Source organism: Canis lupus, chromosome 3 (assembly GCF_048164855.1).
Source record: "Canis lupus baileyi chromosome 3, mCanLup2.hap1, whole genome shotgun sequence".
Taxonomy (NCBI): Eukaryota; Metazoa; Chordata; class Mammalia; order Carnivora; family Canidae; genus Canis; species Canis lupus.
In genome coordinates this window covers 23,325,957-23,353,922 of record NC_132840.1, presented here as the reverse complement: position 1 = coordinate 23,353,922, position 27,966 = coordinate 23,325,957, and the positions used below count along the sequence as shown (strand labels likewise).

Sequence of the window (27,966 nt, the reverse complement as noted above, 5' to 3'; positions counted from 1 at the left end):
CGCCCGCCAGTCCCTGCGCGCCCCGCGCCCGCCCGCCGCTCCCGACGCGCCCGCCCGCCGCCCGCGGCCTCCGACCCGGCAACGGCCGGCCGGCCCAGGCGCGGCGGCGGCGGCGGAGGCGGAGGCGGCGGAGGCGGAGGCGGAGGCGGAGGCGGGGGAGGAGGAGCAGCAGCAGCCCCAGCAGCAGGAGGAGGAGGAGGCATGGCCCGGGCGGCTCCGGCGGGGGGCGGCCCGCAGTGACAGACCCTGCGGCGCGGGGGGAGATGGGGGCGGCCGCCTCCCGGGCGACGACGACGACGACGACGAGGAGCGGCCGCCGCCGCCGCCGCGCACCGGCCGCCGCTGGGGACGGGCGCGGGCCAGGAGCCCGCCCGTGAGCGGGGGGCCCGCGGCCGCTCGCCGCCCCCGGCCGCCCCGGCCGCCCCGGGCCCCCCCGGCGCCCCGCGCGCGCCCACCCGCCGGCCCCTGGCGGGGGTCCCGCCCGCGCCGCGCGCCCCCGGCCCCGGCCCCGGCGCGGCCCGCGGCGCCCGCCCGCCCTCGCCCGGCCCCGGCCCCGGCCCCGGCCCCGGCCCCGGCCCGCGCGCCCCCGGCCCCGGCGCGCCCCGGCCCCCCGCGCCCCCCGCCCGCGCCCGCGCCCGCCCGCGCCCCCGGTCCCGGCCGGCGGCCTCCGGCCCCGGGGCGCGGCGCGGCGCGGGCGGCAGCATGGTGGAGAAGCGCTGCCCGCTGCAGAGGGACGGCGTGTACCGCTGGTTCTCGGAGCTGCCGTCGCCGCAGCGCGTGGAGTTCCTGTGCGGCCTGCTGGACCTGTGCATCCCGCTCGAGCTGCGCTTCCTCGGCTCGTGCCTCGAGGACCTGGCCCGCAAGGACTACCACTCGCTGCGCGACTCGGAGATCAAGGCCAACAACCCCGCCGACCTGGGCAGCCTCACCAACCTGACGGACGAGGTGGTGCGCAGCAAGCTGCTGGTGTCGCTGGCGCTGCTGGGCTCGGAGCAGCGCGAGGCGGCGGGCGTGCTGTACCGCACGCTCACGCACATCGACTCCATCATCCACAACTACGGGCTGCAGCTCAACGAGGGCCGCACTGGCGATGAGTTCCTGCTGCTCTTCACCATGGCCTCCAACCACCCGGCCTTCAGCTTCCACCAGAAGCAGGTGCTGCGGCAGGAGCTCACGCAGATCCAGAGCAGCCTGAGCGGCGGCGGCGGCGGGGGCCACGGCGGCGGGGGCCACAGCGGCGGCAAGAGCGCGCTGCCCACCTGCCCGGCCTGCCACAAGGTGCGCGCCTCCGGGGGCCGTCGCGGGGCGCTCGGGCACGGGGACGCTCTGTCTGGTCAGAGTTCGCCGCCCCCTTGTGCCTTCTTGCCCCCCTATTCGGGCCCTGGGGCGGCAGAGAAGTTAGCCACCGCGTGCCCGGCTTCTCCAGATCGCTTTATGAGCAGGAAGGGAAGCCGCTGTCCAGGTGGGGGCGGGAACCTTAGCGGACGGCGGCCTCTGTGGCCTGTGCCCTTTCCTGGGGTGGGGGTCCCTGCCCCCGTGTCGGGTGCGAACACACGTTTGGAGCCTGGCATGCATGGAGTCTGCCCGCCCTTGTGGGAGCAGATCCCGGGGCTGCCCGGGTCCCAGGATGCTGGGCTTCTCAGGAATGTTAGCTTCACGGCTCTTGTCTCCAAACTAAACAGGAAGGGCCTTGTGGTCATCCACTTGGCCATGTGAACTTTGTCTCAATGTTTCAAAACTACATAAACATCAAGCGATCAGGGCTCAAACTCATTTTTCACAGCCTTCTGGGACCCAGTGCCAAGATGGTGCTCCAAGGAAAAGGGTTTGTCTTTCACCCAGTGTGGCGGGTGCTTGGATGACGCTGGGGCTCTAGGGGAAAAGGTTGCAGTCAGGACCAGCAGCTCTGCAGGCCTTTCTCCCACGTCTCAGCTGCTTGCAGTGGACACTTGGCTCCTCTGGTTTGCTGCTGTGGTTTTCAAGCTGTCTCTCAACCCCGGCTTGTGGTTTTGTTTCCTCTAAGGTCTCTAAGATGTGGCTGTGGCACCTACGTTGGTTTTAATCTCTGTCATATCTCTTTTTGGTGATGTTGAGCTCCGAGACTGTGGTTTCTCTTTAAATGTGTGTTTGAGTCCTGCTATAAATCTCATGGTGTGCCCAGAAAAATGATGTTCTAGCTACAACAAAGGGGAAGTGGTGTCCCAGGAAATGTGCTTGTCTGCAGGGGGCTCAGTCAGCTTTGGGGTGCTAGTGGTACATCACCTGTTTGTGGGATCTCAGTCTCCGATGGCCTGGTCCATGTGCCACCAGCCTCTGTTTAGATGCCGAGCACTCACGGCTGGGGCGCTTTCTCCTGTTCTAGTCAGCTCTTGAAGGGGATTCTTTTGCGTATACAGATTTATCCTGTTATAAAAGGGAAAGATGGCCATTATTATTTTGATGGGGCAGAAGCTAGCCCTAGAATGAAAATAGGCTTTATAAGAGAGCCTTTCTGTCTAGTCTGAAATCCCTCTGATGACATGAAAGGCTGGCCTCCCCCTCCCCCCTGCCCACACACTCTGAACCAGCCAGCTGTGTGACCTTGGCCAGAATCCTGCCTCCTCTTGGTGTGTTTGTCTGTGGAGCAGAGGGCAGGTTACCTGCCTCCTGGGTGTATTGGAGCGCTATCTGAGGTCACGTGTGACATGCCCAGCAGATGTTCAGGGAGTCCTCCGTTCTCTGCCTGGTCTGTCCTCTCTGGGTTTTTATAGAGGAGTGCTGCCTTAGGCAAGGCACGTTATTAGAGAGTGAAATATTTACGTCTCAGAAAGTTCCTGTGTTCTAAATTGATTTTTAAGTAGTTACTTGGAGCTGACAGTTTTTTCTCCTTGTCCGTGGGAAATTCGAGAGTTCTGACCCTTAATTATGACATTATGGTAAGTTATCTTAAGGGCTGTTGCTTCCATATTTCAGAGCAGCCATGGCGTCTAACTTTCCCCATTCATGTAACTTTTAGGTCTGACGCACCCTTTGCTGCTTGGAGGCGGCTCCTCTGGTGGAATCTAACTTTGAGCGTTTTGCCTTAGCATCTCTGAATCTGACATTTACTGTGATCCTGGAAAGCAGCCCCTTTCAAGTTCTGCTTGCATTTCTTTTGTAAGCTGTTGTATTTTGTTTTGAACTTTTTGAGCTTAGAGGCTTTGTGTTTATCCTTTAGGGATAGAGACTTGAGTTTGGTTTTTTTCTTTGTTAAAAGCGATGGTTCTTACAATGATGTTTTCTGACAAGAGTCGTGATTTGCAATGGCATCTCCAAACCTTCACTGTTATTTGATAATCCTTCCTCCTTGGAGGACGAGCAGGTGTTTAAGAGTGTGAGTGAGGTAAAATAGATATTTTCGTGTCCAGAAAGGAAACAGTTGGGAGCAGCAAAGGTGATGGGTTGTGGTGCACTCAGCAGCTGACAGGTGCCATAGGTATGCTGCTCCTCGGGGTTCCCTGTGAGTTAGTGATAAAGGTCGCCTGGGACTCTCACTCTCTTCCTTTTTAAGTGAAAAGCTGTAGTCTGGAAGAAGTTTAATTTTATTCTTTGTAGTCTTTCATGTAAATGATAATGTGCTATGGGTAAATGCTTTTTTTTAAGTTTTTGAGAGTTAATTTTTAAAAAAATCATAAAACTCACCCTTTTGAAGCATAGTTTTTAATATATTTAAGTATATTATTAAAAAATTTAGTTTTAAATGTACTGACAGAGTTGTGTAACCATTACCGCTACCTACTTCCAGAACATTTTCATCACTCCCCAAACAAACCCCCGTACCTGTTTGTAGTCACTCTTCATTCCCTGTGCCCAGACCCTGGCAGCCAGTTCTCTGCTTTGTGTGTCTGCTTGTCCTGGACATTTTATGGAGGTAGAACCACATGGTGTGTGGTCTTTCAAGTCTGGCTTCTTTCACTCAGGGTCACATTCTCAAGTTTATTTCTATTTTAGCATGTATCAGTGCTTTTCTGCTTTTTTAGGGTCATATAGCATTCACGATATGGATGGACCCTGTTTCATTTATCTGTTTGTTGATGGACAGTGGGCTTGTTGCATGTGCTTATGTTTAGGCATTTTTTGCCCCTGTGGCTAGTAGGCTCTTGTTTTCATCCCTTATATCTGACAGTTACCGAGTCACCTTGGGAATATCATCCATGTGTGGCCATGCTGAGGGACTCCCCTGTGGTGGTGAGAGCCCATGGGGGGACACGGGGCACAACGTGGCTCCCCAGGACCATGGCTGATGGTGGCAGAGGGCGTGCTGTTCTGAGAGGGAGGTGCGGTGCCATGGGCTTGGTGCAATGCTGGGGGAGCCAGGGTGGCAGGAAGCGGCTCCCACCACGGTGTTTTCGGAATCTCATGACAGGGTCACAACCGGATAACTCGATGAGGTTGATTATTTTGAGTGGGTGCTGCACCTTTTGAAAGCGCCCGCCGTGGGGATGGTGGTCCTCCATGGGGTGTGCTCCTGTGGCTTCCACCTGGTGCGCTCTAGGGTAAGTGCCATGGGTGGGGGTGGGGTGGCACACAAATCCTGTGAGTGCAGTTGCTAACGAGGCGCCAAGCTGGCTCTGTCGCATTGCTTCCCGCAAGCTGTTGAAAATCTTGGAGGTTCAAAGGTGGCATCTCGGGAGTTTGTGCTCTGGTGGCCCCTCTTGGCCTCTCCCCGAAACTCTGCCTGGTGCCCCAAGAGTGATGTAGCAGGCCACAGGAAGGGACTTTGGCCGGGCAGCCCTTGTTCTCGCTGATGGTTGCCCGAGGAGCTGTGATCTCGAGGCGTTGCGATGGCTCTGCCTTCAGTGCCTATGCTCCGGGCTCCCTGGGCGCGTAGACTCAGGCCTGCCCTCTGAGCCCAGTCTGGCTGCCTTGGCTTCCCCTGCTCTGTTTATGACGCTACGGGGGATGATGTCCTAGCCTGGTTTTGGCCAGTTTTTGTAGGCCCACGGACTGCCCTCTTTCTGCTGAGGTCCATGATAGGGTCATTGAGATGAGCTGGGATGCAGGATTGTTTGGCGGTGGCAGTGTTGCCCCTCCATGGAATTGCGCCCCTGATCACATCCACCTGGGACTGCACCGTAGGCTAAGCTGCCCACAGGGCCCTCCATTTCTGCCCCTTGGCCTCCGGCGGCATCCAGGCTGTGAACCGTTGTGTGCGCTAGTGCCCGTTTGCTGTGTCCAGCCTCGCTACCGCTAGGGCTCTTGCTCTAGCTGGCGTTGTGCAGTGCAGCTGTGGAAACTGCACATCTCCTGTTAGCTTCTACTAGGGAGAATGATGCGGTGTTCCATATGTGGTTAGCAGGTGATCACACATAAACGTCCACGTCGGCCTTGTTTCTGCAGTGTTGGGCGTCCACCAGTTCCCTGGGCTTGGCTTCATTTCACCCAGACTTCATTTATCTTTCTTTTGGACTGAGGACATTTGGGATTCATATATTTTTTTCCCGGCAAATCAACAGAGGCGTCTTTTGACCTCAGAAGCAAGCTAGTAGAACATTTCTGTTTGTTCATTTGGTGGCTGCTGACCTCCCAGAGACTGTTAGTAACAAAGAATTCCTATGATGTTTAAGGAAAATAGTTTCTATGTAAGTGTTTTTTTTTCTTTTTTTCCAATCTTAGATTGTATTTCAGAAAAAAGGTCCCTTGGATGTGTCTTTTTTTTTTTTTTTCTTTTTTTTTTTGAGAAACCACCATTCAGGACACCAGTTCTCTCATGACTTTGAGAACTGTTGCCACAAGCTCTCCAGTGAGTTTAGAGATCATTGAGGGTTTCTGATTTTGGACTCCAGCCCTGACGTTCAGAGTAGTATCAGCAAGCTGGCTCCTCTCCCCTCTCCACAGAGCTTTGCGTGTGCAGAGACCCGCCACGTTCTAGAGCTGCCTCCTGTCATGGTGGAAAGCCATCATCAAGAGCTTCAAGAGATATGTTAATTCTTTTTCTTTTATTCTTTTTGTTGTTAGAGCCAGAGTTTATTCAGGCACTCTTCTATTAAATGGATGGGCATAAAATAGGTTCATTCTTAGGCAGTTTGTTTTGTTCTGAGTTACGAAACCTGAGGCTATTTAGAGTGAAGACGACTGAATATCTTTCCCATAAACTCATGCTCTATCGGCCACTTGTAATCTGTGATCTGGGCGTAATGAAGTGGGCCTAGACTTGCGCAGACCTGTGTGTGGCTCTATCTCTGAAACAGCGATGAGCTCTCTGGGCCTTCTGTCATAGGCTGGTCCCTCAGACTCTGTTCTGGTCACATCTTTCGGTTTCCTTGGGGATATTGTTAGCTCAGGTGTCTGAACTTGGTCATTTCTTGACCTTCCTGCCTCCCCCTACGTCAGTCTCCGACCTCCATTTCTCCACTGGGTGCATCACTGTGGTCGTGGCTCCTTCCTCCCAGGTTGTCCGCATCCGTCAGCCGCTCTTCTGTCTCCCTTCCTCGCCAAGTCCTCCACTAGCTGACCTCGTTCCTACTTGCCAGGGCTAGACCCATTTTAACAATTCGGTGTGTCTCCTTCTGACATGTTAATGTACATGTAAACATACACATGTTCTTTTTTTTTTTTTTTAAAGATTTTATTTATTTATTCATGAGAGACACAGAGAGAAGCAGAGACACAGGCAGAGGGAGAAGCAGGCTCCATGCACCGGGAGCCCGATGTGGGATTCGATCCCGGGTCTCCAGGATCGCGCCCTGGGCCAAAGGCAGGCGCTAAACCGCTGCGCCACCCAGGGATCCCACACATGTTCTTCTAAAACATTCTGCGTCCATATTTAAATACAGGATCTTCCAACAGCTGCTGTTCTGCACGCTACCCACCCCACCCCCCAAGTGATAGACTAGAGCCAGTTCACCTTTAGCTTATGCCGTGGCCTCCTAGAACCTGGCTTTTACCCCCAACTTCTTTGGTTAAATCTATTTTTAGTAAAGGGAACTCAGTAATCTCTTAATTAAAAGAAAAATTATAATATGATCAGAGGTAAATATTGAAAAAATACAAAAGGATACTCAGTGAAACATCTCCCTTCTCTACACACACACATCAGAGAAGGGCACACAGGACCTTTTGAGGTGTGGGCAGTTTTCTGTTTCTTTACCTTGATGCTGATGCCTGTTATTTCACATTTTAAAAAACAAGATTTCGTACCCTTTTCCCAGTCATCTGGTTCTCTGCTCCTCTTTGTTCCTTATAGAACCTTCCAGAGAAACTTGCTCTGTATTTACAAGTAGGTGCCTGTTGTAGGTACCCCCACACGGGTCTGTGCCTTGCTTTCTTCTGGCAGCTGTTCCAGATGTACAGTCCACATCAGGCTGGGAGCATCTTCATTCTGGTTTAGGGCAAGCTACTTTAGTGAATCCCTGCTGGTGGACATTTGGTTCCCACGTTACTGTCACAAACAACTCGTCATCTACGGATCATGTACGTGTCACATGACAAACAGGATGGGTGGCCTTTCACGTTTCGGCAAGTGTATCTGTGGACTAGAATCCTGGAAATGGGATTGATGGCAGGCCAAAGGGTGTGTGCCTCTAGTGATTTTAGATCCTGGGGTAGCCCACCTCTGGTACCCCCACAGCAGTGTGAACGTGAGTGCCTGTGCCTATGCCTCTGAGCACCGTGGGGTGCATGTCCTGCCCGTGGCTGTGGGGAAGAACCTGTTGGGGTGCTAAGGGTGCTCCAGGTTTGTGTTTTACTGTGAGGTTGAACGTTTCTTCAAGTGAGCTTTTTTTTTTTAGCAAGCTCTCCGTATCCTTTGCCTGTTTCTGTTGAGTTGTTGGTCTTTTCTTTATTGTTTGTTAGGATCACTTTAAGTTTCAAGGAAAAGATCTTTTTATCTTTAGTAGAAGTGGGCCAGAATCTGTTTTCCTGTTTTTTTTTCCTGCCTGTTGACTTTAACATGAAGCTCCTCTTTTGTGTCCCTTTTACCCATCTCCTACAGCTTCTGGGTTTTGTGTCATAATTAGACATGTATTCTACTTTATGCATTGCACAGATCATGATATGCATGATGGATTATGGTCAGGCACGTGTTATGCAATGTATATTGTGAAAGCATTCCCTGTGGTGTCTTCTGGTACAGAACTTGTGTGGCTTCTCATCTTACATTTCACAGATCCATCTGGAATTTATTTGGTGTAAGGTAGGGAGCTAGTTTTATATTTTCCGAATGAAAACCCAGTTGTCCCAGTGCCATTTGTTGAATAATCCATCTTTTCCCTCTCACATTTGAAGTGATACCTTTGCTTGCATGCTGCCTGCCATCCCCTTGTTGATGTGGGTTTACCTCTAGACAGTGTGTATTTGGTTTCACTGATGTCTTTATCTGGATGGCCTCTGATTTGCCGGGTTCATTGCATGCTTTTCAGTCCTTATCTTTCTTATCTCCCCATACGATGGAATATCCCAGGGAGGGTGGGTTTGTGTGTGTGTGTGTGTGTGTGTGTGTGTGTGTGTGTGTGTGTTTTAAGCAAGTATGGTTGTGGAGGTGCTTCCCCCAGATGCTAGCTTTCAGGAGTCTGGGCGCGCCCTGAGCACCCTGCTGAGAGTCTCCTGCCCCATTCATTCCCCCACACTGCTGATTTTCCTCTCATTTCTCTGAGTGTTCTCAGTTTCTCTCAGCTCTCCTGCCCTTTTCATGCTGATGTTCTCACTGATGAATCTAAAATTTGCATGCTCAACTAGATCTGAGCTCCAGCTGGAGGTTCTGGGTAGCTCAGTATGTCCAAAGGCATACTTCCATCTAACTCTCCTTGACTGCTGCACCCCAGTCCCTCAGCCAGAAGCGCATGCCTCTCCTATAGTTGCCTTCTCTCCTGGTCCCCCAGTTACCAGGCCCTCCACGTCTTTGCAGGTTTCTTTTCTGCTGATACCACCACGGCCCAAGTCAGTGTTTCCCGTCTGTTCTTCTCTGTCTCTTTATCCCATCACATTTGACATGATGGTCCCATATATGGCACACTTCTGTGGAGGCGGACTTAGATTTTGGGCCATTTGCCAGAGAGCCAGGGCGTAGATTAAAATAGTCTTCAGGGAACAAGCACAACTCTAGCCTCGTGTAACTCCATTCCTTCCCCTGAGTCAAGAACGCACACTGGCATGCAAGTGAGTGATCACCTCCTTTTAGAATTAAGCTGATGTCATTGTTTAAAGTTTACAAGAAACAACTTGTCGCTGCTGTTTTGTTTTTTAATTATATTATCTAGAAATTTTAGTACCTTAACTCTTAAAAATAACATTGACATGTTATTTCTCACCTTGAGCAGGGTCTCGTCTATGACAATCAGTCACCTGACCTGGGTCTTGTCTGCTGTGACAACCCGTCCCCCCGGCCTGGGTCTAATCAACTATGATAACCTGTGCCTTTGGTCTGTGTCTAGTCTACTATGACAACCCGACCCCCTGGTCTGGGTGTAGTCTACTATGACAACCTGTCACCCCTGGCCTGGGCCTACTTTACTCTGAAAACCCATCCTCCTGGCCTGTGTCTAGTCTACTTTGACAACCTGTTCCCCTGCTCTGGGTCTAGTCTATTATGACAACCTGTCCCCCTGACCTAAGGATAAGCTACTATGACAGCTCATCCCCCTGGCCTATAGTCTGTTATGACAACCCGACCTCCCTGGCCTGGATCTAGTCTGCTATGACAACCTGTCCCCTGGCCTAGGTCTAATCTACTATGATAACCCATCCCCCTTGCCTGTTTCTAGTCTACTGTGATAACCTATCCCTCTGGCCTGATTTTAGTCTACTATGATAACCTGTCCACCCTTGGCCTGGTTCTAGTCTACAATGACAACCCGGCCCCCTGGCTCCACTCTTAGCCTCTTACAATGGGTCCCAAGGTGTCCCTGAAATGCTCTTGGTAAGATGCCTACAGAATTCTTGCTCTCTTACATGCAGATCTTAGCATGGCATGCCACTTGTCTATACTCACCTTTGTCTATACTTGAGGTTCTTTATGTTTACTGCAGTCTCTCTTTCCTCTGAGCCTTTGTAGATACTGTTTTCTCAGATAGGACACCTGGTACCTGGGGCTCTCCAACCCCCAGTTCTTGGCTCACATTTATAAGCCTTTTGTGGCCTCCACTATATTGAAGTGGGTTTCATTAAATTTCTATCACCAGACTTTGACTTACTGGAGGACAGAGGCTGTCTCTCAGTCCAGAGCCCTGTGATCCCTGCCACCCAACAGGGGATGTGTCCTGAACATCTGTGAGAGCCAAATGGGAGGGAGGTGTTGGTTGTTTATGAAAGGCCACTCTAGTGAAAAATTTTTTTCCTTCCTGCTTTGCTTTTCTGTGGTCCTGTCAGTAACGCATGTTACCAAATCACACTCTTCCTTAATTGCTTTTGTGGCTGTTTCTCTTATGCATTGCATAGTTGTGAATTCTAGTGAATTTTTTTTAACATAAGTATCCTACTTTATTATTTTTCAAAAGCTGGCATGTAAAAGCTTCCCCTAGGAGCAACTCTCTGTGCATGATAGTTTGAATGGTATTACTCCATGACAGAATCAAGTGTATGGATTAGTCTGCTGGGTGATGGAAAGACATTACCTCCCTGGTACTTTGTAGACCTGAGTCCTATGACTTTGCTGTTGGAGTGGTGTTGGCAGCCTTAGCAGTAAGGCTGTTGTGATTATAGTTCTCTCGGGTTTACAGAAGTATAGATCATGTTAAGGCTTGGTATTATAGTTTGCTATGGAATGACAATAAACCAAACAACTGTTCATCATGCCAATTAAAGTGTAGTTTATATTTTTCTATGCTTTCAATAGGAACATAGATTAATTAGAAGGGAGTGTTACAGAGTCATGTCCTAATTATTTGGGACTTTTATGTAAAAGCTTCAGTAGAATTACTAGAAAGAAATTGTATCCTCAGGTTTCTTACTGAGTCACAGTGAATCTAATTAAAACATGTATATGTAGGAACTACTTCTGGAAATACAGTCTAGACTAGAAAAAATAACTTTGTGAAAGGAGGAGAATTAATTTATGGGTAAGAGGCTCCCTTCTCCCATCTCTTTTGGGCATTTCAACAAAATATAAAATCTTGGGAATAATGCTACCAATCTAGCCCTAGTAGAGTTAGTGAAATCAGTGAGACACTTTGAAAGTCCCTGGTCTAGGAGTGGTGTGATGGCACTGAGTGGTGTGTGTGCCAGACCTGGACACCATTCATGCTCAGCTGCAATCTGGAGCCCACACAGGATTTGAGCATGGGGTTCTCCTCACTGCAGCTTCCTGGCAGGTGAGTTTTCTTGGGTGGGCACTTCTGCACGGTGTGGGACTTCGGAGAACACTGGCTGTGGGGGTGATTCTCTTTATTTGAAAGATGAGGTATGAGGCTCATAAGCTGGTGTACTATTGACATTTGTGTTGAGGAGGCTGATTTGCCTATCAAACCGATTTCTTCTTTCAGAATTATCAATAGAGGAAGGAGAGAACAGGTAGTGGGAGGGAATGATGCCAGTGTTTGCCATGCGCAGGCGCTGCTCTGTGAGCTTCCCACGTATTTCTTTAGTCCTCAGAACAACTCTGAGTCCCCATCTGTCTTTGTCCTCATTTTAGCAGTGAGAAGGCAGACACCAAGAGGTTAAGTGTAAGTAATTTTGCCGAAGGTGACATTAGTAAGTGGCTATTTTTATTATGAGAAGCCAAAAGTATATTTAACAATGTTTTCACTTTATCGTTAAAAGTGAGCGGGAGAAGCAAAGATGGTGATAGGAGAAGAGGGCTTCTGGGGTGTGTGGTGGCCCTGGTGGCCTGGCACTGGCAGTGCACGTGGTATGTGTGGACTCCCTGTGTGCTGTCGTGAGAGCACAGTCCTACCCACACCACCTACGGTCTTCACTTCTGCTCTTCCAGCTGCCGCAGGGGGATCCTCAGCGCCCCAGCTCCTCACAGCCGGTGCTTGGTGAGACACACACCCTTCACTGTGCCTTTTCAGGGTTGTTTTTTTTTTTTCAATCATCTGAGCTTCAGTAAACGTGTGCAACTCAGTATCCCAGCCCTGTTGAGGTGAACGTTCCTGTCACCGCCTTTTCCCAGTCAGTTCTCAGGCCTCCTCCTCCCTCCCACCTTTAATGGTGGTTTCTTCTGTTCCATGATGTCCCAGCATTGATCATTGTTGCCTGTGCTAGAACTTCATTTTAAGTGGAATCCTGGAATTCCATTTTAGCTCTTGGCTCTCAGCATGCCACATTGCATTCTTTTTATGGTTGTCTGGGTGGGGGTCATGGCACGTATTTTTAACTTTCCATGACCCACCTCGATGGAGCAAGAGCTGCCTTGCTTGTCGTGAAATGTAAGACTCTTGACCTAAATCGCGACCGCTTACCTTCTTGGCCCTTCATGCTGTGGCCATCATATGTTGCACTTCTACATGTGCTGGGCATCCCAGCAATAGATACCACAGCCCTTTTGCTTTATTTATTTTTTTATTTTTTGAAGATTTTATTTATTCATGAGAGAGACAGAGAGAGAGGCAGAGACACAGGCATAAGGGGAAGCAGGCTCCCTGCAGGGAGCCCAATGTTGGCCTTGATTCCAGGATCCCAAATGTAGACCTGAGCCAAAGGCAGACACTTAATCACTGAGGCAGCCAGGTATCCCAGCACTTTTGCTTTAATACAGATGTATTCTTAAAAATTAAGAAAATACAGTCCTATGTTTACCCACATATTTGCTAATCCCAGTGCTTTCCGTTCCTCACTGAAGAGCCAGTTTGTTACTATGTCCCTTCAGTCTGGAAAACTTTCCTCCAGCATTTTTTGGAGTCTGGGTCTGTGGATTACAAATTCCCTTAGATTTCTTTCATCCAAGAATGTTTTGCTTCTACCTGTGTCATGACAGGGCATTTTCACTAGATGTAGGTGTCTTTGTTGACAGCCCTCCTCCAGCATTTAGAAGAAGGGAGGCCCACTACTGGCATGTCTTTCTGGCTCCTGCCGAGGCCCAGTGGTGTGCCCACCTGCACTGTCAGTGTGGGGCGGCCTGGCTATGATGTGGCCCAGTGCCATTTGCTTGAATCGCTCTTGTTTGGTGTTCTCTGAAATTATTGGATCTGTAAGTTCATGTCTTTTACTAATTTTGGGAAATTTTCATTCAGATTTCTCTGGTTTTTCCTGCCTCAGTGTCTCCTTCCTTTTGGGACTCCCGCTGTAGAAATATTAGGCCTTTTGATGTTATCCCACAAGTCCCAGAACCTTTTTCTTTTCTTTTCCAATTTTGTTGTTGTTGTCTCTTTTTTCAGATTGGACAATTTGACTTGATCTGTCTTGAAATTCTTCAAGTCTTGGGGCAGCCCCGGTGGCTCAGCAGTTTAACGCCTGACTTTGGCCCAGGGCCTGATCCTGGAGACCGGGGATCGAGTCCCGCCTCGGGCTCCCTGCATGGAGCCTGCTTCTCCCTCTGCCTGTGTCTCTGCCTCTCTCTCTCTCTCTCTCTCTCTCTCTCTCTCTCTCTCTGTGTGTGTGTCTCCCATGCATAAATAAATAATATCTTAAAAAAAAAAAAAAGAAATTCTTCAAGTCTTCTGTTAATTTCCAAACTGCTGTTAAGCTTATCTAATGGATTTTTTTAGTTCAGGAATAGCATTTTTTTTTTTCATTTTAGGATTTCTATTTTAACTCTTCTTTATGATTTTAAGGCTTTATTATTTATTTAGAGCAGTTTTAAGTGCACAGAAAAATTGAACATCATAACCACCCAAAGTCTGTGGTTTATATTAGGGTTCACTCTTGGTGTGGTAGAAGTTGTGAGTTTGGACAAATGTATGACAGGTGTCCACCACTGTGATATCCCATGGAGTATTTTCACTGTCCTTATAGTCCTTAGTCTGAGCCTGTTCACACTTCTCCAGCCCCTGATCTTTCTCACCCTCTCCATAGTTCTGGCTTTGCAGAGTACCATCCATTTGGGGTCGTGCTGGGTATAGGCATTTTCAGGTATGCATTTTATTTTCCTCAATGCCTTTTCATGACTTGACAGCTGCTTTTTTTTTTTTTTTATTGCTGAATAATAATCCATTGTGTGGGTGAACACACGTGTCCATGTGTTCATTTGTGTTCACCTACTGTGGAACATCTTGATTGCTTCCTGAATTTTCATATCTTAAGGATTTCCCACGTCGGGCTCCCGGTGCACGGAGCCTGCTTCTCCCTCTGCCTGTGTCTCTGCCTCTCTCTCTCTCTCTGTGTGACTATCATAAATAAATTAAAAAAAAAAATTAAAAAAGGATTTTCCTTTCTATCCTGAGATGTCCTTTTTTTTATGTATCACAAACATTTTCTTTTATGTTGTTGAGCTTGATTATAATGGCCACTTAATGCTGCTTGCCTCTGATTCCAGCATATGATTCATCTTCTGCCTGTCTCCTTTTCTTCTTTGTATGGGTCATGTTCTTGTTTCTCTACATGTCTAGGAATTACAGATTACTTCTTGGATTTTTATCTGGATTTTGTTGGGTCCGTCCTTTTTTTATCCTCTTTTTTTTTTTTTTTTAAGATTTTATTATTAGAGAGACAGCATGAGCAGGGGAGCAAGGGTTGGCAAAGGGAGAAGGAGAAGCAGATGCCCTACTAAGCAGGGAGCCCCATGTGGGGCTCAACCCCAGGACCCTGGGATCATGACCTGAGATGCTTAACCAACTGAGCCACCCAGACACCCCAGACATGTTCTGCTTCTGAAGCACTCCTTTGTCAAGGACTGGTCCCTCACTTTGCTACCAGATTCTGGTAGCAGAATTTACCAGATTCTGATCTCTGGCTCCTCAAGTTGCTAGGCTCCTCAAGTTGGATCTGAGCTTCATCTGCTGCTTTTTCTGGTGAGGACTGGGCCTGCAGCACATAACACTCCACCAGTGCAAATCTCTTTTTTCCAAGTGTAGACCTTCTTTTAGTTTCTGCCTGCTTTGGGTCATGTTCAGTTTATTGTTTTTTATACTTTGTCCAGAGCTTATGGTTATCTGCAAGAAAGTTGGTCCAAATAATCAGCCATGATCAAAAGTACAACCACCTGCTTTTGGTAATGCACGTGTTGTAAATACGGGCCATGTGTTGTAGAAGGGATTAACTCTCTCTAAGGAAGTGTAGCTTGAAGGAGTGTTTTACAGTAACTGTGACATTTGTCCTTACAAAGAATAAGGCTCTGTGTGGAGGAGAAAGGAGCTGGCCTGGTGCCGTTTGAAAATGTAAGTGGGGTGATTATTAGGTGTTCTGGTCCTGAGTAGGTGCTGAGGAGCTGAGAGTGACCTGGGCTAGGGAATGTGGAAGGGCAGCTGGGGCTCCTGTAGGCAAATACCATTTCCCTGTTGGATGCAGGGTCTGGTTATAACTGCTATAGGAGGTAAATTTTTAATTTCTTGACCTCAGTGTCTTTTCTTTTCAGTCCAGTTGAGCCCTTTCTGGCCTGACCTTTCCCTGCATGGCTAACCATAGGGGCCTGGTCTCTGACTCCCTGAGCAGCTTTGCCTTGCTCCTAATAGGCGTCCAGTCAAGACTCATTAAATAGAATTTGTGGCTTCTAAGGACCTAAAACCCAGGGGCATGTTTTACTGACTTTCTGGACCTTTGATACACTCTGTTCTCCTCCAGATGCTTCCTGCTCATTTCTAGCTGGTTTTAGTGCTTATCCTTTCCCATCCTGGATGTCTGAATGCTCTGTAACTGAACTATCATGGCCAGTATCTCTTGGGGGTCATAAAGCAACCATTTTAATGTGCTAACAGCTCTGAATGGTTCATCTTAGCAGTTGAGTATTACATGGGGAACCAAAATGGTCATTATAGCACAGTTTACTTACTTCTGTTAGACACTGAGCCAGTTTCTTCAAGAAAACCTCAATATTTAAACTACTTTTGGCCAAAATATGTAGAATAACAGTCCTGGGTATATATGCACTTAACATCTGAAGTCCTGAAGGTAGACACAGCCCGCAATGGGTGCCTGAGGCTGACCTTTTGGAGGTGGGGTGCATGAGTGGAGCCCTGCCTGAGCTGGCCTGGGACAGATGCAGGCTGTGGCCCGTCCTCCTGAAGCCATGGCCACTCCTTACCATCTTCCATACGACCCTGGTCACGGGATTCAAGTTTTCCTGGAAGGTGGAGGGATTGTTTTCCTGAATGTATTGTTTTATATTTACATGCAGTGTTGCCCTTGAATTTATTAAGATTGGGTTGTTCTCGTGTGACGGCGCCTTTTAAATTCCTGTCACTCGCTCTTTCCTGCTAACCTTGTACCTTGTACCTTTCTCTAGCAACCGGCAGTTTCTTTTACTCCCCTCCTCACACCTTAAATTTGCTGCCTCTTCTCTGGAGAATACAGCAAGCCTGCTGGCATTGTATTTAAAGTGCATATCTGACTGAGACGCTGGCAGTGTGGCTGTTGGGATGGAAGCCTCTGTGCTACACCTGCTCCTCGGCTGTGCCTCTGTTTGCTGAGCACCTGCTATGTGATGGGTTCCAGAAGAGCCACTTTCTAGGTACTAGCTGCTCTGGTCCTGCACAAGCCAAGGAAGTGGCTTAGGCTGCAGCTTTGATGCCCGTCTATAGGTTTGTGTAGCTGGAAGTCTCATTTTTAGCCAATTAGGGCTCCTGACTTTGAATCCATGCTGAGTCTGCACTGTAGAGTCTCTGGGTTTGCAGAGCTGTTTGTGTCTGCCCCCTCCCCGCCTCATTCTAGTTTAATTGGCCTGTTGGGGGTGCCCTGGAGTCATAATTTATGAGGGATTCTCAAGTGTGCACATTAAGGGCTGGGAGCTCCTGGTAGAGGCTGCTTTGCTCTGAAGGCTGCTGGTGGAAGGATTTGGTTTTATAGTCACTTTGCCAGGACTTAATTGGCCAAGTACTTGGTACCTTTTGCCGAGATTTTGAGCGGAGATCTTTTTTCTGTCTTTTGTAATGAGTACAGCTCTAGGGTAAGAGATTTTTAAAAGGAATATTTTTACATAGAGAACGGTTTCTGGTTAGCATTGGCTTTCACTTGGCCTAAGTCAGCAAATAGCTTTCACTACTAAACTATCTATTTTCCTTCTCTGGTTTTTAGAGACACATAATTACTATTTTAGTAAAATGCTTACAAATCACTTTTCTTTTTGATTTTATGTATTTTTTTCCCACTGAGTTAAAAGTATTTAACAGATGATACTCTTTCCTGTATGGAGGTGGGTTACTTGGAAAACAATGAAAATAAATGAGTGTGTCTGTCAGCACTCTGGAGCTCATGTCTGTGCCTGAGGGCCCTGGCCCCTGCTGCCCCTTGGCTTTCATAAGCTTCAAGCAGGGAGGCAGGGAGACCTTCTGCCTTGGCGCTCCACACCGTCAGTTCCGTGCCTGGAAGGTCCTAGGGCATTAGCGGTGCGGTCCCTGGACCCAGTGTCCATGCCCCACCCCTTCGAATTGTCTTAGTTGTTCCCTTGTCTGCCCTGCATGTCCGGTCCCCTGGCAGCATCTACCCTACCTGTCCTAGCCCTGAGCACCTCTGAGAGCCTCAGGGTGAGCCCTTTGGTTTTAGAAGCTGCTTCTGTTTTACTGTGTTGTGTTCCTGTCTCGTAGGAAGTTACTTAGGCTGAGACCTAATAGCGTCTAACTCTTGTTTCTAGTTGTAACAGTAACTGTTCCTTGTGGAAAAATTGGAAAATCGAAAAATATTTGTAGAAAATCACCCAAAGATCATAAACTCTGTCAGTATTGTGGTACATTTTCTTCTGTCTTCATTGCCTTTGGATATGTGCTGTTGACATGTTCTACATTCTGCCTCATTCCCGGGAACTGAGCGTGAGCATTCCCATGCCTTTTGTTTCTAAAATTACCTTTTCAAGGCTGCATAATATTCAATCCTCTGGATGTGAATTTATTTACATATTTAGATATTCATCTTGCTGGGTATATAAAGCTACAATGAACATCCTTGTGCACAAAGCTGTGACTGTATCATTTGCTGGGCTTAGGATAGGTTATTATTCCCAGAGGGATTAGTAGATCCAGAGTTGCTGTGTAGGTGTCATTAAAGATTACTACGTACACCTAATTTTTGTGAAGACAGTTGACCCATTTTGCACTTGGTAGTTGGGGCTGAGATTGCTCCCATTGCAACAGTAGGAACAATAACTCTTAAGAATGTTCTGTCGAATTGTACTTCAAAAATGATAAATGATCTTTTTAGCTGTTATGTGCTAGTTTTAGAATAGGTGATCACTTGTCATGGTAGAGTCCATTTTTAAGTGGCATGTCTATTTGGAGAAGGGAGCCTCCAGCTTCTGGCGAAGGGGCCATAGATACAGGTGGCTGTCTGTCTGGAGCTCGTCCCAGGGTGTGTGTCGCCAGCATGTCTATGCCTGTCTGCCCTGCTGCAGGCATAGACTGTTGAGTTGATTTGCCCTTAGGGAGAGTCAGCCTCTTGGAAGAGGTTCTCTGCCAGGACGTCAGAGGTGTGTGTCTCTTTCAGGTGTTCTTGTAGAGCTGGTCTCTACCAGGGGGCTTGAGTCTCTTCCACAGGATCCCAACCAGACTCGCAGCCGCAGGAGCAATAGCAGTTGACCTTATATTGAATGTTGACTGTTTGCCCAGCACATTACTTTTCTTTTTTTTTTTCTTTTTTCTTTTTTAAAAGATTTTATTTATTTATTCATGAGAGACACAGAGGGAGGCAGAGACATAGGCAGAGAGAGAAACGGGCTCCTCGCAGAGAGCCGGATGTGGGACTTGATCCTCAGACCTGGGATCACACCCTGAGCTGAAGGCAGACACTCAATCGCTGAGCCACCCAGGCATCCCAGCACATTACTTTCAATGTATTTTTTTATACTTGTCACAAAGCCCTGAGGAGGCAGGCACCGTTATCCCCACTTTGCATTGGGGAAGACTGGACCTGAGTGAGGTCTCAATGATCCTGGCCATCGATGCAGCAAGCATGGGCTGCTTCTGCCAGCGCTGTGGCTTCTGTAGGCAGACTCTGCTGTGCTGGGAGTTGACCTGCACAACCAACTAGTGAAGCTTGGTAGCTGCAGGACTGCCCCTACTGGTCTGGTGACCTTAGGGAAATTCCTGATGGAGGGCCAGTTGCTCCTACTGTTCAAGTGGAGAGGATTACAGGGGTTGAGTAGGTTGGTGTGGGTACAAGCAGATTGCATCCATGATAAGAATGGTGTAAAGTATGTTCATAATTCTAGTCGCTTGCATTTTTTTTTTTTATTCTCCATGGCATCTTCCCATGTGTTCACATCTTGGGCATTCCATGTGCATCTGCCTTTGAAGTTGAAATGCTGTTTTAACTGCCTCTTGGTGGCACAGCCTGGCTCACCATCTCATTCCCAGCCCCGTGCACAGCCGTTGTCTTATTTACAGCCGTCAGGACCAGCACTTTAGTGTTGTTACTGCATGTCTCATTGCAGAGGAAAACCTAGAGATGTTGTGTTGAATGTGTTTGGGTGTATCTGAGGGTAGAATTGGGAACTTATGGCTTCATGGTCTGGGAAAGGCTGTCTTTTTGTAGGTTCCTCAAGAGATTCGGGGAGGCTCCCCATTGAGAACCATGGCCTTACACACACATGGGGCTCTCATGTTGCCTGCTGAGCCCCTTCAGTTTCTTACCTCGATTACTAAAGATCAGTTTACATCCCAGCATAGTTTGAATACTAGGGCTTTGGTTTTTCAGCATATTCACTATTGTTTTTACCAGGTTTTTCTTAAAAGTTCCCTGCTATCACGTAGATGTTGAATGTTGCACACATGCCACACGCCTTGCCCTCTGCCTACCTTTGTCCCATCCGATGACTTTGAATAATCTTTAATGAAATAGACTTTTAAAAGTGAAACCTCTCTTCTAACAGTTGTAGTTCTGGTCCATGAGTATAAAAGTGAATTTTCAGCACAGAGCCTTGGGCAGCTTGTGTCCCTCTGGTCTCTCTGGTCAGAGGCCAGCACTTAGGAAAGCATCTGTTAGAGCCTCGCTGCTAGCCGGCCTCAAATCTCCAGGGCTGATGTGTGACACTTTGGCACCTTCAACCCTTACCCTTGGGAGGGGACTCAGAGTTCATCTGATCTCATTTTCTGGGCAGTGCTGGAGTTCCCGTTTTGCATCCCACCCGAGGCGAGGTTGTTTTTTGGGCTTCTGACCGTGGTGAGCCTCTTCATCTTGAAACAGTCTTGCAGCACCTGCAGCACCTGAGAGGAATGCAGTGTCTTGGGTCCTATCTGACCCTTGACGTCAGAACCTGCACTTTAGAAACCAGAAGACCATGGGTTTGGAGGCCAAGAGCTCATCTCCATTCACACAGCTGTGCCAGCCAGAGGGCTAGCGCTCAGAGCTGTGACACCAGCTGCTTGCGTCCAGGGCCGGGCGCTTTGGCCTGTCACTATGTCCCTGGGTGTGCGGCACGTGTTGGACCACATTGCTTTCCCTGAGGGGCACTGGACTGGAGTGTGTGCCTCATGGCTAGAAACATACTCCAGAATCCGATTTCATTCATGCTCACAGCTCTGTTGGTCCTGTGTTAGATCTGGTGAGATGCTGGCAGTGTTGTGTATAAATGAGAACGCAGACGGTTTTCTTTGAAGGAGAACTGTTTTTGTCAGGTTATTCCTGATTTCATTAAAAGTTGGTAAAATGATCAGATTTTACAGATACCTATCAGGTACTGTTTGAAGTACAGAGGGTACAGCAGCAAATGAAACAGACAAAAAAGTCCCCACTTCATTGAGCTTTGAGAGGTCCTTATACTAAGGTTGCACGAGTATAGTGTGACATCCCTGAGGGGGCCATGTAGATAGATACAGGGCCCCTGGGGGCACCCCAGGAAGATCCTGGCTCCAGGCCCAGTGGCTGCAGTGGGTTGGGCAGAGGGGAGAAGTGAGAGATGGCAGGGTCCCCGTAGGTCATGGCAGATTCTGTGTAGAGGTGGGGCAGTGACAAGCTGGTCCAGGGGGCAGAGTGAGTGTCCATTGAGTGAGAAGGTGTGGTACTCACAGGACAGAGGACTTTGAACTTCAGGGAAACAGCAGAGTCAGGCTCATTGTTGGAGAGCATCTTCTTGTTGCCCTTCTAGCCGTAGCAGGAGGCGACATTTGGAACTGATCAAGTCTTTATTCTTGTGTCCATCAGGCTCATGACTGGAGCTCTGCTTGTGAGCGTGAGTCAGAGAGCATCTGAGTTGAACTGTGGAGGTCACATGGGGCAAATTAACTTAACCAAAAATAACCCCAAACACAGCATTTCTGGGAAATGCAGGGGAAGAGAGCTTTCAATGTAAACAAAGGAGCAAAGTCAAGATAAAGGCTTGGTTGGAAAAAGTGAGCATCTGGAAAACCAGGAAGAGACACTCTGGTAAAACACAGTGAGCCAAATAGATATTTCTTTTCTGCTGGTTATAATTTTAGAGTTTTCTTTCGCATGTTTATATTGTTAGCATGGCATGTGCTTCCATAGGGTAACTCCTAGGCTTTCCCCTTCTGGAAGCTGTGGCATGTGGACCTAATACCTGTTAGCTTTCCTGTCAGCCCATGAAAGAAGCTTTCTGTCCCCTCAGGTGACACCTGGTCCTTACAGGGTGGACCAGACCACGAGCCTCCTGTGCTTCACACCCTGGCTGAAGTGCACCGGGCACAAAACAAAAGAACACGGTGACCAGTGTTCTGGCCCCACTCTGGAAATTCTGATTGGGTAGGGCTGGGTGACACTGTTATTGCCAGGCCCTGGAGGTTCCACATGCATCAGGGTTGAGGACCACCCATCCAGTCCAGCTGCTGGTACTTTACAGGCTGTGCTCACTGGAAGTGTCCTGGCTGTGGTGCGTTCTCCTCCCCACCCCTGCTTCTGCATCCCAGAGGTGGAGTCAGGAGGCTGGTTTTCTGCTTGTGTCTTTTAGGATGCTTTAGGGTGGGCACTGGTATATGTGCAGGACCTCATGGTTGTGATGGCATCTGTTTGTGCCGAAGAGGTTTGTCGCTAGCAAGGTTAGCACTTCTCTGGTTGGTGGTCCTGACAGTTCAGCCTCATTCTTCAGACGAGGACTTAGATGTACTGACCAAGGTGGCCTGGGAGCATGGAGGCTCCCGTGAGTCAGGCCAGACCTGGTGGTATCTGCTGTGGTTAAGTTTATTACAAGAGTTTAAAATGTTGGGATCCCTGGGTGGCTCGGCGGTTTAGCTCCTGCCTTTGGCCCAGGGAGTGATCCTGGAGTCCCTGGATCGAGTCCCGCGTCGGGTTCCCTGCATGGAGCCTGCTTCTCCCTCTGCCTGTGTCTCTGCCTCTCTCTCTGTGTCTATCATGAATAAATAAATAAAAAATCTTAAAAAAAAAAAAAGTTAACCTCCTGAGTTCCTTCCCAAGTAATCCTTACTATTTGGAACTAAAAATCTTGCTCTTTCAGGAATTACTTCAACTATTGCTTGTGTTATTTAATAAGAAAGAAGTTCATTTCTGGAATATTCAGATCATTAGATGAAACTTTGCCAAATCTGAGGGAAATAATCCAACTTAGTTAAATTACAAATAAAAGTAACTTAAAATTTAAACTGTCTTAATAAAATCTTGGTAATGTCCAAAAAACTGACTTTTTGGAGGAGTATTGGGTGGTTAGGATTTATTTCCTTGAGTTATGTGAACTTGCACATTTAACTAGACTGTGCTGGGTGGCTTTTCTTGAGTGGCATCTCTCGTGTGGTGTAGGACCTGTATGTAGGTCCTGTGCTGTGTGTGGGGAGGCCTCCCCGCTGTGGCTTTGATGCAGCCTGAAGAAGAGAGGGCTTGTCAGGTACCCAGCAGATGCTCTTTGGCTGCTGCAGGCACAGCGGCGTCTCTGTCCTCTCCTGGTGGCTCTGTGCCTCTACCATCATGCCCCCCATCCCCCTGCCCCCTCTTGTGCCTTCCGTGGGCTGTCCTCTGCCTTCCAGGTAAGGAAGCCAACTAACGGGCTGGAAAACTGAGGGCCGGTGAGGTGTGCATCTCTCACGACTGTCTCCACATGAGGATGGAGGTCAGCAGTCCCTCTCCTCCCCCAAACCTGTCCCCTTCCTTGTGTGTGGAGCATAGTGTTTCTCACTTCTTAAAACTCACCCCTCTCTTGATAACCTTTAAAATCCTAACTTTACCATTCTTTGAAATTTTGACGTACATTAAGTTGTGATTCTGAGGAGGTAAAACTATAGGTCACTTTCATTCTTCTGAATCCTACAAGCTCTAAATGAATGTTGGCTGTAAGCATTTCAGGTACTGATCCGTGTTGAGGGGGGAAAGTGAAAGCTCTTGCCCCCGACCCAGGCACCCCCGGGGGGCTCCTCGCTCCTCCGAGGTCCCCTGCGCTTCGCGGGTTGCTGCCCACTGGCCTCCACCTGCGTGTTGCCGGGAGCTGCAGGGGCCGCAGGAGCCGCAGCCCCGCTCTGACTGGGCGTGCGAACCAGCTGCGCGCCGCACGGCTGCTATGTCCGGTGCCCGCGGTGCCGCAGCCGCCTGCACCCACCGGCGTCTGCCACAGCTCTGTCACAGCTGTCGCGTCAGCCCTCCCTGCCTGGGTACTTTGTGCGATGAAGTCCTAGAAGTGGGATGGTAATGTCATGTTAGAACATGTACCCCGCGTGGATCCGGTCGTGCTCTCTCCCTGGCTGTTCTGTTTAGAGCATTTTATGACTTCTTTAAGATTTATAGGACAGTGTCAGGTCCAGCTATGTAATTAATTTTATAGGGAATTACACAATTTGAAGAAATAAAATACAAGTTTTTACCTCAGAGAGAGGTATGTAGTTCGCAGAAGGCTGGCTGACACAGCTCCCACGCTGGCGAGTGGGGCACGGGTGCAGATACCAGCTCCCACATGTGCTTACGCTCACCTGGCTGTTTTCAAGTTTCCGTGATGCCTAGGAAATTGGTGATGTCTTCCTCTTTTGTGGGAAGTACTAATTGTTACACTACTGTGTAGTGTTTAAAATTTTTTATATAAAAATTTTATATAAATTTTTATAATTTATATAAAAAATTTTAAGAATTTATATAATTTATATAAAAATTTTTAAGAATTTATATAAAATTTATATTTTATGTAAATTTTTAATAGACAATCTATATTTTATATAAAACTTGAAACTACCATAAACATCAGTGACTTTCTGATAACAACAAAAAATCATTTCACATGAACCAAATGGAAGAAAATAAGATTTTTTTTTTTTTTTTTTTTTTTGTCCTCCCAGGTGACTCCAAGAACCGAGGCCCCCGTCAGCAGTGTGAGTAATAGTTTGGAGAATGCACTACATACATCAGCACATTCCACAGAGGAGTCGCTGCCCAAGAGGACTGTGGGGAAACACTCCAAAGGTGAGTCTGTGCGAGGGCTCAGAGAGGAAGAGGTGCACACCAGTGGAAAGCAGATCTTTGTGATGCTATTGGGTTATATACTTTTCAGATCTTTCATCACCTATAGTCTTTTAGTAAGGTACATTGTTTCTAAATTCTGTAAGTAATACATGAGCGTGTCTTGGCTGTAAGAATCTCAAACACTGTTAAGGGGGAAAATGACAGTTATTACACTCTTCCCTGCCTCACACCACGGCGAGTCCTAAATTCTAGAGCAGCACTGTCTTGTAGAACTTTCTATGGAGATAATGGGATGTTCTCTCTGTGCACTAATGCTGTCATCAGCCACATGTGCCTTTGATCACTTGAAATATGCCTCATGCAACCAAGGACCTGAAATTTTAGTTTATTTCCTTTCACTTGGAACTGTAATAGCTCAGTGTGGAGAGTGGCCACTATACTGCACAGCGCTGCTTTGGAGATGACAGAGGGCACATCTTAGATGAAGCTGAGTCTCTTGGTTCTTGCACCATTGGACAGTGACAGAGTGGCACTTAGTGTACAGTTGGTGGGCGGAGTGGTGGTGTGGGGACTTCCCAGGAGGCCATTGCAGGTGATGTGTAGGCCTACTGAGGGCCAGGTTGATCCAGAGCCCCAGGGCACTCAAGGCCACCACCCTCTCCCTCCCTGTCCTTTGTTTCCCTTTTATTTGTGTCTCAGGCCCAGTGTACCTCACAGATGTTTAATAAATACTTTGTTTTTAAAATAAAGCCCCATTCTGACAATATCGCAGAGCCAGCCATGCCTGACTTAAAGTCATGTGCTAGAGATAGCTATATCCTGACTGCCGTACCATGTTTATGTATATAAATACGTGCTGGTACTAAAACCGTGAACCCTCATAGTGACCCTGGGAGCACAGAGCTCCTGGATGGGGCTGTTGTTTGGAAGACATGGCAAGGCCTCCCCTCCCAGGATGGATAGTTGTCACTCAGGCATAGAGACTTTTCTACCCTGAAGCTGCCCCTGCCCTTTCTCCTGATACCTGTCATCCTGGGAGGAGTGCCTTCGAAGGAGGTGTTGTGTCCAGCATGTGACCTGTGCCCTGCACCCTCCTAAAGTGAGGACAGCATCCTCTTTCCCATAGTGCTTTTTCCTTGACACATAATCATCAAGACCCCTTGTTCCTATGTTTTCAATATAATTGCAAGATATAGGACTAATCTCACTCTGCTTCCCTGTCCGTGTGCTGTGGGGCAGAGAGCCCATGGACCAGCGGGCTTTAGTATCAGATATAGCAAAGCATAGTGGCCCAGGCATTATTAGCTGTCTACCACAGTCTCCACTCAGTGGTTCTAAGTAATAAGTTTCTTCTGCCTAGAACTTGGCAAGCAAGTGAAGTTGGTTTTCTTAGTCACGCTTCTCGTGATGCTCTGTCAGGCCTGGGTGGTTGCTCTTGGCAAAGCCTAAAGTCACCGCGAGTGTTAATACTATAGAGTTTTCTCGCTGTCTTTTTTGTATTCTACTTGTGTTTTGATTTTTCTGTGCTTCCTTGGAAGTCTTCAGCAATAAGACATCAGACTTATGTTTGTTCTGTATAAAAACTTCAGAGGGCAGTGTTGAGGACAGCCAGAAACTGACTGCTCCCAACAGATGACAATCAAGGTGGTGGTCTGCAAAGTACATGTTGAAAGTGATAGTGTCCTCTTTTCCTCTGCTCTTTCATGTGAAGATTTTCAAGTGTGAAAGAGGAAAGGGGACTGCAGTTCCTAGCATCTGGCTTTGGGAGCAGGTAGTAGGCCTTGTCCTCAGGACCGCCGAGCAGCACAGCTGTGCTCGCTCTGAGAGAGCTCAGTTTTCCCCAAACCCACACGTCCAGACTTGTGTTACTGAGGAAACACGTATAATATACAAGGTAAGGTTGAAATTACTTTTAGTGATGCTCTCAGTGAAAGGAGTTCTGTAATTTGGTTTTCTGGGTTGGATTAGTTATCTTTCAGAATTATCCTTGTGTGAGACCGAGAATCGCAGTAAGCCTGGTAGCACAGCAGACCACTTACCAGTGTCCGAAAACCTGCTCTCCAGTCCTCCTTGCATTCTTAAAATGGAACGATTCCAAAGAGCTTCTGTTAAATGGAGGTTATAACTATAGATATTTATCATATTAGAACTTAAAACTGGGATTTTTTTTTTTTTTAACCTAAATGAATGCTTTTTGTTGTGTGCCACTGCGGTGTTTGTGTTTCTCGTGCAGCAGCGTTATGACACAGGGTTACATCAAGGTCAAGCTCCAAAAGTCTTGTCCTTTTGGTGATGCAAAACCCACTGCAGAGAATTAGAGTAGGAATTCTGATAAGAAGCATGACAGTAAAACCCAGATTCTGGCTGCCTTTCTGGGGCTGCACTGGGGATTTGAAGGTACATTTGGAATTGAGGCATTTTGATCATTTTAACTTTTCTCTTGGCTCTTTTAACATTTCATTAAGACTTTAAAACACAGTTCAGGGATCTCTGGGTGGCTCAGTGGTTTAGCGCCTGCCTTTGGCCCTGGGCACGATCTTGGAGTCCCGGGATCGAGTCCCGCGTCAGGCTTCTGGCATGGAGCCTGCTTCTCCCTCCTCCTGTGTCTCTGCCTCTCTCTCTCTCTCTCTCTCTCTCTATGTCTATCATAAATAATAAATAAATAAGTATTTTAAAAAATAATAAAAAAAAAAAACACAGTTCAGAGAATTTTACAGTGAATACCTACCTTCCAGATTCCATAGTTCCATTTTATTTTACCTGCTTATTCTCTAACTGTCCTTCTCTGTCTGCCTCTTCATCCATGAAGACATTGCATTTTGGGGTACATTTCAAAGTAAGTTGTTCTTTTCACTTTTTTTTGCTGCTTTCATGCATTATTATTTTTTGAAAGCTGGTTGTTGCAGCCTTCCTCAGCCAATGATTCTCGTTTCAACCACAGAACAGAGTTGTCTGAGTGACTGTTCGTCATCCCCTAAAGAAGGAGGGCCTTGGAGAGGTAAGAGTTAGGTTGGTCCATCCCGCAGTGGCATCTTTCAGATAGCAGGGCTCAGCTGTCTCTCAGTCCCCATGGAGAGAAGCTACAGGGCTTACAGTGAACGTCTGTAACTTGTCAGGCCTTACCTCGAATTACTATCAAACCACTTCCTGTGGAGCGGGAGTGTCTTGCAGTGTATTTGGTGGTGTACTGAGCCAGCACGTGCTGGCCCGCAAGGCCAGTTGTTAAAAGTGCAGGGAGATTTTTAGCCTCTCAGTGTCTTATTGATGGCTAGAAACCAGCCATGGTCGGAAGTACTTATACCGTGGAAGTCCGTACATGCCATAGATGTGGGGCTGTCCCCCAAGCCAGCTATGACACATTTTGCAAAGTGCCACTATAGGAGCCCCCGACCTGTCCTGTCTGCTGCACGCATCTCTGTCCATCACGTGACACATGCTGTGTGCCTGCAGCCCAGCTCCAGGAAGAGCAGGTGGTTCTGTGTGACCTGGGACTCCCTGCATCCTAACTTCAGCATCCTCCTCTCTGAAGCTGTTGTGAGGGGTCACGACAGATCTATCTGCTCTTATCTTCCCTTGGCATATCTGACCCTCCACCACCATTCTGTCCTCCCTTGGTTCCTTTCTGTTTTTATTTATTTATTTTTA

General features: G+C 48.1%; 1 protein-coding gene and 1 long non-coding RNA gene across 4 annotated transcripts in view; one reads left to right on the top strand and one right to left on the bottom strand.

Moving 5' to 3' along the window:
* LOC140630027 (uncharacterized) overlaps positions 1 to 21,603 on the bottom strand; it is a 32,810-nt gene extending 11,207 nt beyond the window's left edge. Inside the window, exons 1-2 of one of the 2 annotated variants that reach the window (XR_012027836.1) lie at positions 20,980 to 21,603; positions 2,263 to 2,403 (exon numbers count right to left, since the gene is read on the bottom strand). This is a non-coding gene — a long non-coding RNA (uncharacterized lncRNA). Of the gene's footprint in view, positions 1 to 2,262; positions 2,404 to 9,266; positions 9,512 to 20,979 lie in introns of those variants that run through there. The other variant, XR_012027834.1, reaches the window with a different exon arrangement.
* Positions 666 to 27,966, top strand: part of ZCCHC14 (zinc finger CCHC-type containing 14) — a 57,456-nt gene continuing 30,155 nt past the window's right edge. For both annotated transcript variants that reach the window (XM_072819526.1, XM_072819525.1), the window contains exons 1-2: positions 666 to 1,278; positions 24,198 to 24,321. In XM_072819526.1, the coding sequence (XP_072675627.1) occupies positions 703 to 1,278; positions 24,198 to 24,321 (700 nt within the window). In that variant the 5' untranslated portion in view covers positions 666 to 702. The remainder of the gene's footprint in view (positions 1,279 to 24,197; positions 24,322 to 27,966) is intronic.